This window comes from Chiloscyllium plagiosum, unplaced genomic scaffold (genome assembly GCF_037043375.1).
Source record: "Chiloscyllium plagiosum isolate Xiang-an unplaced genomic scaffold, Cpla_swu_hap1 HiC_scaffold_26, whole genome shotgun sequence".
NCBI classification, from domain to species: Eukaryota; Metazoa; Chordata; class Chondrichthyes; order Orectolobiformes; family Hemiscylliidae; genus Chiloscyllium; species Chiloscyllium plagiosum.
This window is the reverse complement of record NW_028270164.1, coordinates 7,961,460-7,981,794: the sequence shown is the minus strand read 5'-3', so window position 1 is coordinate 7,981,794 and position 20,335 is coordinate 7,961,460. Positions and strand designations below refer to the sequence as shown.

The window sequence follows — 20,335 nt, the reverse complement described above, 5'->3', positions numbered from 1 at the left end:
ACCATTGTAGATTTTTGGAGGGAAAAAAATTACTTGGTTCGCTAATGTCCTTTTAGGGAAGGAGATCTGCCATCCTCACCTGGTCTGGTCTACATGTAACTCCAGACCCACAGCAATGGGGTTGACTTAACTGCCCTCTGAGCAATTAGAGGTGGGCAATAAATGCTTCCTAACCAGTGACGTCCATATCTCTTGGATGAATAGATTAATTTGAATGAACAAATGACTTAAAATGAGGAAGGACTGGGAGAGGGCAGGTAATGATGTGGATATTCTAAATACTTTTGCTGAGATGCAGCTATTGATTTACAGAGGTGATTGCGTTTCCAAAAAGCTTCATTGTCTGTGAATTGCTTTTGAACATCCTGAGGTCATACAAACTCTTATGGAAATGGAAATTTTGTTTTTATTTGAAATGTATCAACAAGGCACACAAGTAGGAGGTGATGTGAAGTTTATTTTGGTTAAAGGTCATTGACTAAAAAGCCATTGTTAGGGTGAAGTCTATTGTGTTTCTTGCCAACAGGTATAAGGCTTAAGTGACCTACTGGATTTGTGTGGACTGATAATTTGTAAACCCAACCTTTTAAACAGTCAGTGTCACTGATCACATCCAGTGAGCCAAGCTGTGGTTGCTCAGCAACTAAATGCAACCTCTTATCTTGACCCTTCTGGCACTTGAGAGAATGTCATAAGTGCCATTAAGGATAAAAACTAACCTACATATATCATTGCACCATAAAGTATTTTCTCTGAGGAATGTTGTTAGTTCAGTTGGTAGCTTTCTCACCTCCATGTCAGAGGGCTGTGGGTTTAGGACTCACTCAGTGTCTTGAACAGGTAACCCAGGTAAACATTTCTGTGTGATGCAGAGGGAGCACTGTGGTGGCATTTTATTAAAGGGACATTGAATGAAAGCCTTGTCTTACTGCTGAGGTAGAAAAGCTAATTCCAATGGCACGTCGTAACAGAGAACTTGAGCATTGGACTGACCAACATTAAGTTCTCGAACAACATCATCATAATTATCTGGTTATTTATCAGACATTGCTATTTACAGTATTTTGCTATGTGTAGATTGGCTGCTGATTTTCCTACTTTACACCAGTGATAACATTTTGAAATTACATCATTGACTGTGAAGTGCTTTGGGATGATCTGAGAATTTGCGAGATTAATGCAAATTTGTTCTTTCATCATCATTGCTTGGGTGTTAGTTCAGTCAGTGTCGTGATTGGAACCAGGTCAATTTTGTTGACTGAGATCCTTGATTGGAGTTGTTAACCTGGGCCAATCAGGGGGTCCAGGCTGACAGATATAAACAGGGGATTAAAATAAGCACTACTGCTGATTAGCAGTAGCGTGGGGGCTTATAAGGAGAAAAAAACCCAGAAATAAACAGGGGATTTACAATCTCCTCAGTTCAGGGATTGACTTGGAGCTGTCTGGCAACAGCCAATGTACTGTGCACAAGTAAATAAAGGGTGACTTGGCCTCAGTGCAGTTACTTCAGTCAGCTGGTTGGCAATGCAGAGTGATGCCAACAGCGTGGGTTCAATTCCTGCACCAGCTGAGATGACCATAAAAGACTTTCCTTCTAAAGGTCTCCCCTCACCTGAGGCATGGTGACCCTCAGGTTAAACCACCATCAGTCATCTCTCTCCAATGAGTTGGATGATGGTGACGTTTTTTTAAATTTAACCCATTTTTTCTAATCAGCCTGTTCAGAGATATTATTACATGCTTCTGGAGCAAGTGGGACTTGAAACCAGGTCTCCCAGTCCAGGGACAGGGACACTACCACTGTGCCACACACGGGCGTGGTGACAGTATTAGGGTGCTGACAGATTAGGTTCAGGTGAAAATAATGGCTAGTCAGATGAAACATCGAGATCCTGTCTGTGTGGTTACAAAAAGAAACGACAAGTGTATACGGTCTTGGCAGGTGGATGTAGAGAGGATATTTCTTCTTGTGGGAAAATCTAGAACTAGGGGAAATAAAAGATTGCTTATTTAAAGCAGAAATGAGGAGGTTTTTTTCCCTTGAAGTTTGTGAGACTTTGGAATATTTTTAAGGCAGAGATGGAAAGACTCTTGATTTGAAAGGGAGTGACATGTTATTGGGAGTAGCGGGGAGTCTGGATTAATCAGATTAGCTACGGCCTTATTGCTGGAGGGGTTAGGTGATCTACTCCTGTTCCTAATTTGTATGGTTGAATATTCATATTTCTAGAGAAGCTTTCCCACAGCAAAACCTCTAAAGGCACTTCACTGGGGAGTAAAACTACATTTTGATACCAAGTTAGACAAAGAGATATTGGGAACCATAACACTGTCAGAGAGGTTGCTTAAAATCTGTACCCCAACTACCATTTTCTATCTTCAGGAGGTGAAGATGGAGGAGGAGTATATTGAAGAAAAATGAGAGTGGGAGATTACAATGACAGGGTGGAGATACAACAATATGTGTTTACAGTAAGCAAGGTATGATAGCAACTGGAATGAGGTCTGTGGTTAACAAATATTTTGCAACAAATAACATCCCAGGCCACATTGATGTTCCTGTCTTACCTAGAGTGAAAGTTTAGATCTCCCTTTTGTGTAGAGCAAAGCTGTGGTTATCTGACCAGACAGGGCAACATTTAGGGACGATGGGGACAAAGCAGGTGAATGTGGAACCAATTGGAATGCTCTTTTCCAAGAGCTGGCAAAGATCAGGATGAGGTGAATGACCTTTTTCTGTGTTGCACCACTTCGGTTAGATGACAGATGATTATTGTTTGTGATGTGGTTTTGAAACGGTGTGAAGCTGTTTGAAGCCAGTTTATCTGGTGACTGTGAAACTGCAAACCGGTCGTTAGCTCCTTGATTTTATCAGGGCTGGAGAAACACCTAATGCTTCAACCTTCAAATGGAATTTAGTGAAGTTCTTTATTTTTGTTTCATTGGGATCACTACCATCTTGAAATCTCATCGATATCCAAAGTTTATCATAAAGATACTTGTACCTGAAATATATCCAGGAAAAGGAAAGACTTAAAGTGTCTCACTACCCCCAAAGAGCTTCTTAGGCAATGAAATACTCTTGAAGTGTGACCACTGTCGTGTAGACAGGAGAGCAGTCTATATGTGCATGGTAAGATCCCACAAAGAGCAATGTGTTAATGACTAGATAATCGGATTTAGTGATGCTGCTTAAACATTGATGAATTTTGGCCAGGACCCTGGGGAGAGCTCCCTTTCTCCTCTCTGACATACCACCACATAATCTTTTGCATTCACCTTGAGAGAATGGCGAGGGTCTCGCACAAAAAGCCACCTCCGATGACGCAGTGTTGTATCCGAGTTTCAGCATAGATGCTGGACAATCAACCTGTTGTTACACCCCGCTAGTTAGGGACAAAAAAATCTGCAGATGCTGGAATCCAAGGTAGACCAATAAGAGGCTGGAAGAACACAGCAAGCCAGGCAGCATCAGGAGGTGGGAAAGTCACTCCTGATGCTGCCTGGCTTGCTGTAGTGTTCCAATCTCCTGCTTGCCTACTTTATACACCACTGGGGCAGGTGGAGCTATGAACCCATGTCCTCTGGCCCAAAGGACCACCTCTGTACCACAAGAGCCCTCAAAATTAGTTGCAAACTGAGGTTTCTGGAGTAGGATCAGTCCACAACCTCCCAGGAATACACTCAACCAAAGTTGGTAACCTTACTCAGAAATGCAGGCATTTCCAATTTTTCTAGTCCTTCTCAGCAGTAGAGCTAGCAGAAGAAGAGTGTTCAAGAATGCTGAGTTGCTCATGTTGTTAGTTTTTATCAGGATCCTGTCAAGGTGAATTCTAAATAGCCCAAGGACATCAATCATAAAGATGCATGAAACTTAAAGAAAGACATGCATTTATGTTGGACCTTCCACGATCTCAAATCACTTTTCAGTCAGTATAGCACTTGTAATGGAACAGGAACTGCACTTTATAGGAAATGTGACAATCAATTTGCACACAGCAAGCTGCTACAGATATAGTCAGTTCTTCTGTAATGTGATGGTTGCGTTCTTGGGCAAGCTCATGCTTTGGAAACAGCGCTTAAAGTATTGGCAATGTAATCATGTTTTAAAAGTTGGCACTGTAGAAACTGTCCCCAGTTTGCCAATTGCTTTATGAAACATAGGTTATAACAGAATGGCCTGTAGTAATGTGATGATGATTAACCGGTCTGTTTGCATGATGCCGATTTAAAGATTGGCAAGCTCACCAGGGAGAACTCCTCTGCACCCCTTCGGTACATGCCTGAGTTGGCAGTTCTTAAAATTAATCCAAACAAGTCACATCTCTGACAGTGCAGTATTCCTTCGGTAGCACTATTGAAATCTCAACCCAGATTACCGAGCTCTGAACTCTGGATTGAGATTTAAACTCACAATGCATTGCCCCAGGTAAAAGTGTAGCCAGACTGATGCCATGAGTGGAATTTAATGGAGCGGGTGTGATAACAGGATAACGTGGTCATAAACTTTGTCTTGGTGCTCATAGTGCTGAATTGTTTTGGTCAGCCTTAGGCAACCTCCTTGCAGAGGGATGGACTTGTCCTCAAAAGGATAGAGCACCAGTATGGACTGCAGTTGGCCCGAGTGGCCTATTGCTGTATTGTATATTCTATGTAGCCATTCCTGTCTGTAAATGAAATCTTTGTTATTTTTCTTCTCCTCCATTTTCAGAGCCTGATGGTCTTATCGACTGCCTCAAAGGACTGCGTCTTCAGGAAGCTCCTTGTACTTTCTTTGTTGTCCACATTATTGGGGCTGTTGTGCTTTTTATGACCGACGGGATTTTGGTACGTACCCGCTCCTTTGTTGGTGTCTTGTGAGAAGAGAAGGAACCCTGTGAGATTCCTGCTTCCTGTATGCATGTTCATTTAATTGTTGCAAACTCATATTGAGAACTTGCAGTGAGCTGCTTTCTGTGGAGTGGCTGTGTCAGGAGATGCAGTGAGGAGGGTGCGGCAAACAAATGGGGTGGGTGGCAGGGAAACAGTGGAGGGCCCCAGCATGAACTGGGATTGGGATGGGGCGCGGTGCTGACAAATAGGTAGCTATCAACAACTAGGAGTGTAGACAGTGGGTGTGGGTTGCACTGGGGGAGTTGCCATAGAGGGGAAGAAGATTGGCAACTGGAAAAGGCGGGAGTTGCCAGGGGCAGGGAGGGGAAGTGAGATGAGGGAGACCTTCAGGCTGAGATTGAAGGGAGTGATAGGTGAGACAGATTTCCTGTGTGGAATGGAGAAGGGGAGAGACTTTCCTGCGTGGACTTGGGGTTGGGGTGGAGAGATGGACTGGATATGGGGAGAGACAAGATAGTGAAATGGAAAAGTTAGTACAGGCAATAGGAGGGACTGAGGTGGAGAAATAGACAGACAGTGTAGATTTCATTAGATAAGAAGGAAGGGGAAGGATTGAGGGCCTTCACACTCTGTGATTGAGCAAGGCTGAGTCTGCTTTTGGAGAGCCTGTCTTATTGGTTGTTGATGGTGTAGAGAAATAAAGCTGTAGAGTTTAGTGACAATGTACCTGACGTGTATTTGATCTCTGACAGGGAGAGTACTCTGGGTTTGTATATACCTATGCTGTGGAGAAACCTCTGTACATTGAGCCGAGGGTAGCTGGCTACCTCAGCAGTCTCTTCTGGGCTTCGATCACCCTGGGCAGACTGGCTTCTATTCCAGTATCTGGAAAGTTAAAACCTGTGACTATGGTGTTTATAAACCTGGTGAGTATTTTTTACACCAAATTTTGCTCTCTCACTAACCTAACTAATGACACTTGCTATTATTTGTATGTTAGTGTCAATGATACAGCAGCTTCAGACAGGGTTCAGAGTTGTCACTGTTATATTCTATTTCCCCTCTGTGGTCTTCTGTTTAGAAATGAGTGGAAGCCTCATTAACATGTATAATTGGGTGCTGTGCACTTGCTTGAGTAACCTACCAGTATCTAGGCTATTCTTTGACCATTTTCTATCGCAGCATGTTTCAAATTTAAAATCACTGCTGTTTCTCCCTATCTTCCCCCCGGCTCTTCCAAAGAAGTCATATTGGACTCAAGACCTTAGCTGTCTCTCTCCGGCAGACAGGATAGTGAAGAAGGTGTTTGGTATGCTTGCCCTTTATTGGTCAGCGCGTTGAGTATAGGAGTTGGGTGGTCATGTTACGGCATTCTTCAATGTTGAGCATAGAAATCCAGGCTGTCAGTCGACTGCAACGCCCAGGGAATGCTGCACTGTTAGAAGTGCTGGCTTCTAGACTAGCCAGTAAACTGAAGTCTGCCTGTCCTCTGAGATGAGCAGAGTGTACATTATTTGTTCATCTCAGTATTTGAAGTATCCATGACTACAGTGCACCCATTTCTCCCTCTATCTGTAAATCAAAAGAACTGCAGATGCTGGAAATCAGAAACAAAAACAGAAGTTGTTTTATTTTTCTACTTTTGTCTTCCTGTATCTAATTCTTGTAATCGTTTTGGCAAAAATCCTGCTTCTATATATCATTTAAAAACATTGTTTTGATGTTTGCGCTTTCTGTGTTGCAGGGTGGAATCATTGGCACCTTTGTCCTGATGCTGTGTTTCCCAGTCAGTGTTGTTTGTCTTTATGTGGGAACAGGACTTCTGGGTTTTTTCCTGAGCAGCACCTTTCCCAGTATGTTGGCTTATACTGAAGACATCTTGAATTACCAAGGTTCGTTGCACCGCCTGCCAGATGCTGTGCTTTTAATTCCTATCACACTGCCGGGGAATTTGCGTTCCTTTATAAATCGCATAAGTTAAGCTGTGCAAAGTATAGAATTTAAAGCACAGAAACAGACCTTTCAGTTCAATTCTCCTGTGATGGTATTGATGCTCTGTATGAGTCTTCTGCCATTCCTCCTGCCTCATCTCAGCCTTTCAGCCTGTCCTGCTGTTTACATTTCTCTCATGTGCGCATCTCATTTCCTTCTGAAAGTATCTAACCTTTTTTCTTTAATCACTTTCTATAATGGAATGTTCCAAACTTTAACCACCGTCTGAGTAAATGTATTTCTCCTTATTTCCCTCATGTACTTATTGGTGACTTTACAGCCCCGTGTTTTGATTTATGCTTCCTAAACCTTACAAAATCTTAAAGCCTATTGTATGTTCTCCTCCAAGTCCTCTCTTTACTAAAGAAAGAAAATTCCAACATGCTTAATTTTTCTCGAAGTAGACAAGCAGGAGGCTGGAAGAACACAGCCAGCCAGGTACTTGAAACGTTGACTTCCCCACCTCCTGATGCTGCCTGGCTGGCTGTGTTCTTCCAGCCTCCTGTTTGTCTACTTTGGATTCCAGCATCTGCAGTTTTTTTGTATCGAACTAATTTTTCATGAAAGCTGTATTCTCTCTGTTCTGCTGAATCCTTTCTGCACCTCTCCCAATGTTTCTTTTGCCTTTTTATAGCATGGCGACTAAAACTCTGTACACTCTGCACTTACCACAGCTGAGTCGAATTCCTGTGCAGGTTTATCATAACTTCACTCCTTGTGAATACTTTATTCTTCAAAGCAGCTTCCATCCAACCATCGCTGTGTGTCCCTCTCACACCCTTCCTGCCAGACAAACTGGGCTAAAATCCAGGCTTATAGATACATAGGAACAGGAGGCTCCCATTCATTCTGTGAAGTCATAGCTTACCTTCACCTAACTCCATGTATCCCATTTCTGTCCCAAATCTCCAAAGACATTTTGCTGAGGGGAGGCAGTGGCATAGTGGGCTGGTAATCTGAGATGTGGGCTTTTGGTGTGGGCACATGGAAGCTCAGAACCCACCATGGCAGATGGTGAACATGATTTCAAACTTTTAAAATAAAATCTTGAATTAAAAAATAGCAGCCTAGTCGTCTTGTAATCACTGCCAATTGTTGTTGGACACTAATGCCCTTTAGGGAAGGAAATCTGCCATTCTTACGTGATCTGTACTACATATGATTCCAGGTCCACAGCAATGGATTTATCTCTTAACTGCCCTTGGTCAAGTAACAGAGACAGCAATGCCCACATCCTGTGAATGAATCCATGAGTCGTTGTTTTAAAGTTAACAGTCAATCCAGGTGGCTATTTATGGAAGAACATTCCAAATTTCCACCTTTGTGTGAAGAAATGTTTTCTAATTTCAATCTTGAAAGACCTAGATTCTAGACTCCTCAGAAAAGGTTATTTGTCTGTCTCTGACCTCCTTAACGTCTCGAAGATGTCAATGAAACTAGATCATTTAATCCCAAGGACTAAACCTCGGAGCATCAGTATCATTCTGATAGATGTCACTCTCTCCATTGTCTATATGTCCTTCTGAAGTCCTCCAATGCTTTGTGTACCAGAAATACAATTTATACATCTTGGATTCTAGTCAAGCGCTTGTTATCCCCAAGTGACATTGCTTTGTTTAATCTCTCCTAGGAGGTTAATTGTGGAGTGTGATCAGGGAGAAAACTCTAGAGATTTCATCTCTGACTCTGCCAGATGATTGAAAGCATTCAGGATGCTTCACAACTCTATCTTTATATGTACTTTGAAGCCAATTGGATAGTTCTTAATTGTTTCTTTTAACTTCATCTGTTAGGATGTGCGACAACTGTGCTGGTGACTGGGGCGGGAATCGGTGAGTTCGCCCTCCAGATGCTTGTTGGATCAGTGAGTAAATGTTTATTTTTCTAAAAATAGAAATTATGCCCAACACATCTAACAGCTTATATTCAAGGCACCCAAAAGGAATTAAAGCAGATTGATTTACAAATGGTATTTGAATAAGGCTTGTGGAAACTTCTTAATAACTTTAATGTATCCATTATTGAAATCAGAGTAATTGTTATTGGATGTTTTCCAACTTGGAAACTGGATTTACAGTAGAACAGAGGAAGTGCTGTAAGGGATGTGACAAAGGTATTCAAAATGCTGAGGAGCTTTGATAAGGCAAAATGGGAAAATACCTGTTATACTGTTTGATCAGTCATTCACTAGAGGATAGAACCAAACAGCATAGAAGAAGGCCATTTGGTTCATCATGTCTCTGCTGGCAGAGCCCCCCCCCAGTTAGCCCCACTCCCCAGCTTCGTCCTATCACTCTAAATCATTTCTGCTTTTCAGAATTTATCTCCTTCCGTTCGTAAAGTCATCAGACCTACTCCCATCAGTCTCCAAGGCAGCTAGTACACTTCCCATCATGGGTCTGTACTTGTTAGAGTTTGGAAGGATGAAGAGGGATCTAATAGAAACTTACAGAATACCGAGAGGACGGGTAGAAGGTGTCTTCACTAGTAGGAGAGACTAGGACCCATGGTCCCAGCCTCAAACTGAGATGAGGAGGAGTTTCTCCAGCCAGAGGGTGGTGAATTTATGGAACTCACTGCTGCAGAGGACTGTGGAGGCCGAGTCACTGAGTGTCATTAAAGACAGATTCTTGATTGGTAAGGGAATCAAAGGTTATGGGGAGAAGTTGAAAATTGTGGTTCTGGAAAAGCACAGCAGGTCAGGCAGCATCTGAGGACTGGGAGAGTTGACGTTTCAGGCAGATGAAGGGCTTATGTCTGAAATATCAATTCTCCTGCTTCTCAGATGCTGCCTGAGCTGCTGTGCTTTTCCAGCACCACACTTTTCAACTCTGACTCTCCAATATCTGCAGTTCTCACTTTCTCTTGGTTACAGGAGGAAGGCATGAGAGTGGGGTTTAGAAACATCAACATTTCAAATAGTGGAGCAGACTCAATGGGTCAAATGGCTTAATTCTACTCCAATATCATAAGGCATTATGTCTTTGAGTACCAAGTTGGATTTGAATCCAGAACTTTATGACAGGTGTGTCACAGAGAAAAGACAAACTCCTATCTCTCTCCGCATTTCTGTTATCCATTGTCTTAGATCTGCATCCTATGATTTCTGACCCACCTGCCTGTGGAAACAGTTTTCCCCTATCGACCTGAACACAATGTAATTTCATACCTCAACCTCCCCTGAAGAGAATAATTCTGGCTTTTCTGAACGCTCTATGTAGGTGAAAGCATGTATATTTTTAAGTTAATCACCAAAACTAAATAGGGTGAGCGGAGAGGGGCAAATCAGGAGTAATCTCTTCCATACAGAATGTTATTCAGACATGAGGCAATAATATTAGAAGCAGAACCCATGATGGCTTGAAAAGTGGAGGTGGATAAATATTTGGAGAGGGCACATTTCAAAGGACATGGAGAAAAAAGTAGATTGATTGATTGGGTGAGATGGAGAGCTGTTTTAGGAGCTGCAGGAGAAAATCCTACTTTACTTCCAGAAGGTTCTTCTGCGTAATGTCCAACTTTTCAAAGTGGGTGGGAAGGAGTTAGTGTTGATCATACACACTACATGAGGTCAGTCAGGGATTAGTCCCTGCCCTAAGTTCCATAATTTCATGGAGATTGAAAATGGCCTCTTTCTGATTTTGTTGACCATCGATTTTACAACATGTTGACTAATTCAACTTGTGATTCCTTTCAGGTTATTCAGTCACCTGAAACTGATATATTTCTTGTGTGCGGACTAACGTTTGGCTGTCTTGCTCTTCTCTTCTACCTGGTTCTTATACTGGTGCACAGACTACACAGTCATCAGACCATGGCAGGTAAGCAGACAGTCACTGGGTCAGTCAACAGGGAAGACCTTTATTCCAGAACATTAGACTTTGACCTAGAAATTGGTCTGCACTGTGCCATTTGCACTTTCAACAATCTCGACTTGGTCAGAAATTTCATGGGGCCTTTTCTCAGGTTCTCTTGATGAAATTTTGGAAATGTGAGTGGTATTTTGGATGACCTCAAGTTACAGGAGTTATGATCAGTTGCCTTGCATCCCCTCTCCCACTCCCATTAATTCTGCAATCCTCCTACTAATCCACCGACAGAACATAGCCTGAGGATTTGTGTAAACAGGACAGATGACAACGCATTGATATGGCTTCTAAATTTATACAATTCCTCGTGTGAAGAATACTTTCTAATTTGATTTGTTTATAGAGTCATAGAATCATACAGCATGGAAACAAACCCTTTGGTCCAATTGATCCACGCCGACAAGACATCCCAATCTGACCTGGTCCCATTGGCCAGCATTTGGCCCATATCCCTCAAAACCCTTTGTTTTCATATACCTATCCAGATACATTTTATTTGTTGTAATTGTACTAGCTCCATCTCTTCCTCTGGCAGCTCATTCTATACATGCACCAGTCTCTGTGTGAACCCTTAGGTTCTTTCTAAATCTTTCCCCTCTCACCTTAAACCTATGCCCTCTAGTTTTGGACTCCGCCTTCCTAGGCTATTTACCCTATCCATGCCCCCATGATCTTAAAAATCTCTGTAAGGTCACCATTCACCCTCCGAAGCTCCAGGGAAAATTGCCTCTAGCCTATCCAGTTTCTCCCTATAGCTCAAATCCTCCAGTCCCAGCCATATCCCTGTACATCTTTCCTGCACCCTCTCAGGTTTAACAACATCTTTCTTATAGGAGAGTGATCAGAATTGTATGCAGTATTCTAAAAGTGTCCTCACCAATATCCTGTACAGCTGCAACGTGATGTCCCAACTCCTCGATTCAATGCACTGACCAATGAAGGCAAACATGCCAAATACTTTTTCCACCACCCTGTCTACCTGTGACTCCACTTTCAAGAAACTGCTTGGCAATACTCCCCAGGACCTTACCATTAAGTGTGTAAGTCCAGCCCTGACTTGCCTTACAAAAATGCAATACCTCACATTTATCTAAATTAAATTTCATCTCCCACTCTTTGGTCCATCCCATCTAATCAAGGTCCTGCTGTATTCTGAGATAATCTTCTTCACTGTCCACTACAGCACCTATTTTAGTGTCATCTGCAAACTTACTAACTGTACCTCCTATATGCATATATATAAAGGGTGAAAAGCAGTGGAACCTGCACCGATCCTTATGGCACACCACTGGTAACAGACGTCCAGTCCGAAAAGCAACCCTCTATTACCACGACTCTCTGTATCCTATCTTCAAGGCAATTTTGAAACCAATTGGCTAGCTCCCCTTGGATCCCACGTGATCTAACCTTACTAACCAGTCTACCAAGTGGAACCTCGTCGAATGCTTTGCTGAAATCCATACTGACAATGGCTACAGCTCTGCGTTCATCAATCTTTTTGTGATCTCTTCAAAAAAACTTAATCAAGTTAGTGAGACACTATTTCCCATGCACTAAGCCAAGTTGACTATCACTGATCAGTCCTTGCCTTTTCAAATACATATAAACCCTGTTCCCCAGAATCCCCTCCAACAACTTAGCCACGACTAAGGCTCAACAATCTGTACTTTCCTGGCTTTTCCTTGCAGCCTTTCTTAAATAAAGTACCACGTTAGCCAACCTCCGGTCTGCTGGCACCTTACCTGTAACTATCAATGATGCAAATACCTCAGCAAGGGGCCCGGCAATTTCTTCCCTAGCTTCCCACAAAGTTCTGGGAAATACCTGATCATGTCCTGGAGAGTTATTTACCTTTTATGCTATCTCCTACATCTCCTATTCTGTAATATCAACTGTTTTCAAGATGTCAATGTTTATTTTCCCAAATCCCTTGGCTTCCATGTCCTTCTGCACAGTAACCACTGATGTGAAATATTTGTTTAATATTTCATCCATCTCCGTGATTCCACACGTAGATGGTCATGTAGGTCTTGAAGAGGCCCTATTCTCTCCTTAGTTACTCTTTTGCTGTTATTGTACTTACAGAATCGCTTTGGATTCTCCTTGACTCTATTTGCCAAAGCTATTTCATATCACCTTTTTCCCTCCTTATTTCCCTCTTAAGCACACTTAATGCCCTTATATTCCTGTAGGGACTCACTCGATCCACTTGTCCATACTTAACATATGTCTCCTTTTCTTGACCACAGCCTCAATTTCTCTAGTCATTCAGCAGTCCCTACACTTACCAGCCTTGCCCTTCACAATAATAGGAACATACTGTGTCTGAACACTAGTTAGCTCATTCTTAAAGGCTTCCTATTTCCCAAATGTCCCTTTACCTGTGAATAGCCTCCCCCAATCAATTTTTAAAGATTCTGTCTAATACAGTCAAAATTGGCCCTACTCCAATTTAGAATGTAAATTTTTTGATCAGTTCTATCCTTGTCCATCACTATTTTAAAACTAATAGATTTATGATCAATGCTCCCCACAGACTTTTCCTGCATTATTTCCTAACAGAAGGTCAAATATTACTCATTCTCTAGTGGTTGCATCCACACACTGATTAAGAAAGTTCCCTTGTACACACTTAACAAATTCCTCCATATCCTTAACATTATGACAATCCCAGTCTATGTTTGGAAAGTTAAAATCCCCCACCATTACAGCCCTATCATTCTTACAGATATGAGATCTCCTTACATATTTGCTTTTCAATTTCCCGTTGACTAGTGGGGTACTATAATATAATCCCTACGAGGTGATCTTCCTTTTCTTATTCCTCAGTTCCACCATATAACTTCACAGGATAATCTTCTAGGAATATTCTTCCTAAGTACAACCGTAATGCTATCCCTAACCAAAAACACCACTCCCCATCACATGTACTGAGATACAGTGAAAAGATTGTTTAGTGTAAGTGCATCTGGGTAATAGAGCAGAATGCAGAATATAGTGTTACAGCTACAGGGAAGGTGCAGAGAAAGATCAACTCTAATATATGAGAGGTCTGTTCATAAGTCTGATAACAGCAGAGAAGAAGCTGTTTCTGAAGCTGTTGGTACATGTTTTCAAAGTTTTGCATCTTCTGCCCAATGGAAAATAATATATCCAGGGTGGATTTCTTCGGGACACATGGAGAGTACTAAAGCAGGATGTCACTAGAATGAGGGGACACAGTTTAAAAAGGAAAGCGTCTACCATTTAAGATGACGACGAGGACCTTCTTTCTATGAGAGTCATGAGTCTTTGGACATTCTCCTCCCTAACATGTGCAGTGGTGGAGATCATTGAATACCTAGCAGAGCTAGATATATTCTTGACCATCAATAGAGTCAATGGTTACTGGGGACAGGTGAGAACGTGGAGTTGAAGGGACAATCAAATCCTTGATTGTGACTGATTGTACTTTCAATCTTATTGAATGATTGAGTAGCCTGGAGGAGCTGAATGGTTTACCCCTAATAATTTGTATGTTCATATGTTATACTTTTGCTCAGTTAATTCACCACACAATGTTTGTCAATGTGTTCTGGGGCTGAAAGAGCTGCTGCTCATTTTTCACATCCCATTGTCTTTTTTTCCTCAGCACCTTCGAAAACAGGCACGATAGAGGAGTCAAAATTCTCATACCAGAGCTGAGGTTTAGCAAGCGACCGGCCACTGTAACATGCATTATTTCTGAACGGACGTAATGCAACATTGGAATAGACTGAATGCCAGTACAGGCTTTAACAATGGACATTGCTGCGTTTAAATCATCACGCAGCTACCCTCGCCTATTTGAGAAGTGGCAAGGTCGCTTTTGTCTATACTTCTGCTTTAACTGATACGTCTCACTGATTGATGTGGCTGCAGTAATCTTCCTAAGAGAATGGACATTGAAGGTATAATGTACCAGAGATCACCGTAATAATCATGTGGAACCTGAATTAACTGCTTCAAGTTTTTTTTTAAGTAGAACTGTTTTTTAAAAAAAACACACACTTGATTCTATCAGGTAAATGATCTATCTTGCTTAATTCTCTTTTTTGTTTGTTTAAAATATATTGCCAAATGTGAATATAGTGAGAACTTGGAACATTTAGTTGCAATTTCATTATTGGTAAAAATGAAGGTTTGTAAAGTAGATGCCAATGTATAAAATCTTAATGCATTAGCCTGAAGTTCCTCTTTTTCTATTTCTTAATGGAAGACAGTTCAAGTTAAAGGGGTCTGTAACTCTGCTAAAGGTTAATTGTATTTTCATCTCTTTGTGAGCGTGTTTGAGGCTTGCAAGATGGCATTCACTGTCCATTTGATTTGCTGAATCAGCCATGCTGCTGTGGGGCTTGAGATATTGTTTCAATGCCTTGGGACTTTGCAAATGTAGACGGTCCTTATGCCACAGAGACTGTGGCACTCCAAGATGAACACCCACCAGCATTTCTTTCCCCACTGAATCTTGGGATTGCAATTAATGTCAGCTTTGCTAGCAACAATCTGCAACTGAATTAACCAGGTTATGGTTGCGGGTTCCCTTTCCCAAAGGCTATTGGTGTTTGGGTTTTTACAACAACATCTATACTTGCTCTTTTCCAATTGGTGCTGACCCAGTCTTTACCAGAGTTACTACACTCAATTTCTTGCCATGGTGGGAATTGAGCCACCATGTTCTGGATGATAAGTCCAATGTTATAGCAGAGAGACGAATTTCTGGCAAGTCTGTTAAGTATTTGTGTATTGGTATCCTTCACAATGGGGGCTACGGAGTAGAAAAGGAAAGACTTGTACATGGACACACAGAGAACTGTAATCACTGTTGTAATGTGAAGATTGCAGCAACTATTTGGTATACAATATGGGTAACTTTGTTAATTACTTTCACTAGATTGGGTGAGGGAGGAAAATTTGCAAAGATACTAGGAGAACATAAGAAATAGGAGCAGGAGGCCATTCAGCCCTACTGATGGCTTCATCATTCATGTCTGATCTTCTCCTTTAAGTCCATCATCTTGTCCAAGCCTCTGATTTTCATAGTATCAAAACACTACTGATGTCAGACTTGAGTGTGCTCATAGACTCTTCGACAGCACCTTCCAAACCTGCAACCTCAACCCTCAAAGGACTAGGGCAGCAAATACATGGGAACATATCGTCCTGCAAGTTTCCTTCCAAGCCCCACTCACCATCCTGACTTGAAAATATAACTCTGTTCCTTCGCAGTTCTGGACTGAAATTGTGGAGTCTCCTTCCTAACAGTATTTTGGGTCTAACTACAGCACATGGACTGCATCAGTTCAAGGAGGCAGCTCACCCTCACCATTCCCTAACCAGGGATGAACAATAAATGCTGACTCAACTATTGATGCCCACATCCTGAGAATGAATAAATGATAGGGCAACTGGTTACCCACAGTATGTGAGTTAAAGACTTGCAAGGACGTTGCTCCTCATCTAAATCCTAAATGGTCAACCCCTTATTCAGAACTTCTTGATAGCCATCAACTGATAGCAAAAGATTTACTCCTTAAAGGATTGGTAGCTCTAATGTTGTAGCACTCCCCTCAAGGGTACTGTGCAGGAGTGGCAGCACAGGTGTTGTACTCAAATCTCACCTTAAGCGTTAAAGAGAAGGAAAAGTGCTAAATATAATGACCTGACAGCAACCCCTTTACCACTGGGTGGGTGAGAAATGTAACCCAATGTCACACTGGGTCAGGCATTACAGGAGAATTCCAGTCTATAGTATGAACACCATTCAACAAAGGGAAGATTAAATTCTATGATGTTCTTGATAGTTCTTCTGGATGAGCTGGATTGCAGCAAAATCCTAACCCTTTTACCAAATATGCATTCAGATGGGTTCATATTTTTTTGTGGGAGGCCATTATTGCCCTCACGTCTGTACTGTCCCTCCAATGAAGCAATTCACCTCGTGCCACTTCTTTACCTTTTCACTGTGGATTAGATTGTATTGCTTTAGCAAGTTAAATGTCAGAATCTGGTTGCATTTGTTTGAAGTCAAATTCATGTTTATCAGTTCGTGGACAGTTTCAGAAGAATAAGCTAATCTCTATTTAGAAATGGAAATGAATTTCATCACAATTGGAGAGGTACTGTTGTGTTTGGGGTTAATGAACATTCCTGAGACCAACCACAGCAAGCTTACTTCTGCACTTAACTATAATTCTATCTAGTCTAACTGGGCTTGTCATTTTTCTGACACTAAAATTCTTCCCCCAAACTCGTTACTTATTCTCTTTGAAATACTCTTCTGTAGGGACTAGAAAGTCCTCAGGTCAGGTGTAGGACAGAGTAAAAACCCAAGAAGTAATTGATTCTGTTTCCAAACTCAACCTCAATCATACCAATGTCTCATAGAAAACATAGAAAATAGGAGCAGGATTGGGCTATTTGGCTTTTTTTGAGCTTATTCCACCATTCAGTATGAACATGGCTGATCATTCAATTTGAAATCCTATTCCTGTTTTTCTTCTCTGTACCCTTTAATCATTTTAGCCCCAAGAACTATATCTAACTTCTTCTTGAAAACATTCAATGTTTTGGCCTCAACTGCTTTCTGTGGCAGAGAATTCCACAGGCTCCCCACTCTCTGGGTGAAGACTTTTCTCCTAACCGACCTATTCCATATCCTTAGACTGTGATCCCTCATTCTTGACCCCCCCACTGATCTGGAACATCCTTCCCACAATTCCCGTACCTTGTTTTGTTGGAATCTTATAGATTTCTATGAGATGTCCCCTCGTTCCTCAAAACTCATGATTATAAATCTTAACTGGCCCAGTCTGTCTTCATATGTCAGTCCTGCCATCCCAGGAATCAGTCTGGCAAACCTTTGTTGCATTCCCTCGTTAGCCAGAGTATCTTTCCTTGGATAAGGGGTATAAAATTGCACACAGTACTGCAGGTGTGGTCTCACCAAGGCTTCATTTAATTGCAGCAAGACATCCCTGCTCCTGTATTTGAATCCTCTTCTTATGAAGGCCAATACACCATTTACCTTCTTCACCTCCAGCTGCACTTGCACATTATTCATATTATCTATAATCTGCCATTACAATTACCCACTCAGTCAGTTTGTCCAACTCCCACTGATACATCTCTGCATCCTTCTCACAGCTCACCAGTTTTGTGTCGTCTGCAAACTGGAAGATATTACTTCCAGTTCCTGCATTTAAGTCATTCAGAGACATTGTGAATAGCTGGGATCCAAGCATTGATTCCTTTGGCACCCCATTAGTCAATGCTTACCTCTTGGAAAAAGACCCATTTATTCCTACTTTTTGTTTCCTGTTCTCTAACTATGTCAGTACACTCCCCCCAATCCAATGCACTTTAATTTTTACATCTTAGTCTCTTATATCTCTCATGACTCTCATTTCCATTCACATACTTGTCTAGACTTGAGATTGTCTCATAAAGCTGTAGTTCAAATTCCATGTAGAACTACACTGGGACCAGCAAACTCATTACGTTCAGGATATGCAGGTGTGGCACCAAATATCATGGGGAGAGGGGTGGGAAATGTTACACTGGTTACTGTGGCTGTGTGCTCCTTAGGTAAGGCATAACATTGCCAGGCTCCAGCCACATTTTTCATTGAACTTTGGGAGTGTAGGACAGCGACTGATGGATTATTATAGTAGCCCAGATCCCTTTCCCCACCCTTAATGTCAAATAGAAACCCATTCCTTCGAAATCCTTCCAGAATTATATTGGCACTGGGATCAAAGGAAAGCTTTCTAATTTTCTTTATCATGTAACTAATACAAGATCAGTTATCTCTCCCTCATGTCAGAAATGGGCTGAGAATGGAAATCCGAAATGGGGATATCCGTAAAAAGGCTTTTGAGGAAGGAAATATACAGAATTGAAGGGAAAGGGCTGGAGAGTGGAACTATCTAAATTACTCTTCCAAGAGAGATAGTGAGGACACAGTGGATTAAATTATCTCTTCCTGAGCTGTAACCATTCTATAAGCCAATAATACAGATTGTTCTGCTATAATATGTATTTCGTTAATACAAATTCACTATAAGATGATTGACAAATTGGGGACATTGTTTCTAAGTGTGAAATTTTAAAGCGTGTATTGGTTATAGTGCATTTCCAACTCCATCAGTTTCCATGGTGCTGCTTTTACACAATGTTCTTATAACATGGGCTTGCACAAGAACGGAACTACCACGTTTTAGCAGAACTGACTGTATGGTGATGCATAGAAACAGCAGTATATTCCCAGGCACCAGGACAGTAAATAAATGTGGAATGAATGCCATAATCTGAAGTTTTATCTGAGGTTACACGATCAGTTGGATAAAGTCTGTCTTAATTCTCCTAATATATTCTCATCTTGTCTGAGCCCTGAGGAAAAGGGACCTTATCCAACCGTACTCACAGCTTAACATCTCTGAGAAATACATGAGGATATTTGTTTATAGATGTGCCAAGAGCTATTCTTATTTGATCAATGTAGGAGTGACCATTTAAGCCCTGCTTCCCATTGTCAGTCATGCCTCAGTGATAGTGCCCTTACCTCTGAGCTTGAAGACCAGCTCCTTTCCGATGTTTCTGCACAGTCCATTATAACACTGAGGATAAATGCCATCGGATTTTTAATTGCACCTATTTTAAGAGAACAGTGGAGCGCTCCTCTTGGTGTCCTGGGTTAATATTTATCCCTCAGTCAACATTCTCAAAATACACCACAAATATCTGGCCATAATCACATTAATCGTGTGCTGCGTTTTCTGTATTACATCAGTGACTGCACTTTAAGAGCACTTCAGAGGCAGTAAAACACTTTGACAAGTCTTTGCCTTTTTAATGGTGAGTTCCACACTAAATGCCTCACTCACGGCACAATAAGCTAGCTGGAAGAGTTGCTATGTGGTGGTAACAGTTAGCTGTAGGCTCTTCTGGCACATTGGTAATGTCCCTACCTCTGAGTCCGGAGGCTCAGTTGAAGTCTGACCTGCTCCAGAGGTGTATAATAACATCTTTGCACAGGTTAATTCTATTATCAAATACTATGCCAATACCACCAGGGCAAAAAAAAACACCTTTTGTAACACTTGAATTAGATAAAGTTGCTCTAAATAATGTAACCTCTTTTTGTTTTTATTCCTCCAGTGTTGCAGAAAGTTGAGATTTCATTTTTTTTTCCTTGTAGACTGAAAAGGAGATGCTTTATGTGTTTTGTTATTTAAAAATGTTCTTTATGAAATTTGGTTGTATTTCAACAGTTGGACTTTAATCAGCTGATTAATCAGTGCACTGGATTCAGGAAGTGCCTTGTGTTCTGACAACAAAGGAAATGTTAGATAATATATATTAAAGATATTATGACAAATCATTTGCTTGCATCTTGTTTGAATATCTCTATAAGTTTGGCCTTTGATCCTAAGATTGGGTTAGATGAAGATTATTCCATTCTTTCACACTGGCAAGTTTCCAATCCAAACCATTGGATCACAACTTTTCAAAGTGAACCTTTTCATGATGGCCTTCCATCCTAACCTCTCCATCCCAATGTATCGAATCAGTCTCCTCTGTCCCAGCACTCCCATCCAAACCTCCTTCCAACCCTCCAA

General features: G+C 41.5%; 1 protein-coding gene across 1 annotated transcript in view; it reads left to right on the top strand.

The window, feature by feature from the left end:
- Positions 1-20,097, top strand: part of slc60a1a (solute carrier family 60 member 1a) — a 65,616-nt gene extending 45,519 nt beyond the window's left edge. The window contains exons 5-10 of the mRNA XM_043716380.2: positions 4,715-4,830; positions 5,589-5,762; positions 6,581-6,728; positions 8,622-8,692; positions 10,526-10,649; positions 14,329-20,097. Of these exons, the coding sequence (XP_043572315.1) occupies positions 4,715-4,830; positions 5,589-5,762; positions 6,581-6,728; positions 8,622-8,692; positions 10,526-10,649; positions 14,329-14,381 (686 nt within the window). The 3' untranslated portion in view covers positions 14,382-20,097. The remainder of the gene's footprint in view (positions 1-4,714; positions 4,831-5,588; positions 5,763-6,580; positions 6,729-8,621; positions 8,693-10,525; positions 10,650-14,328) is intronic.
- Positions 20,098-20,335: the final 238 nt, after the last annotated feature.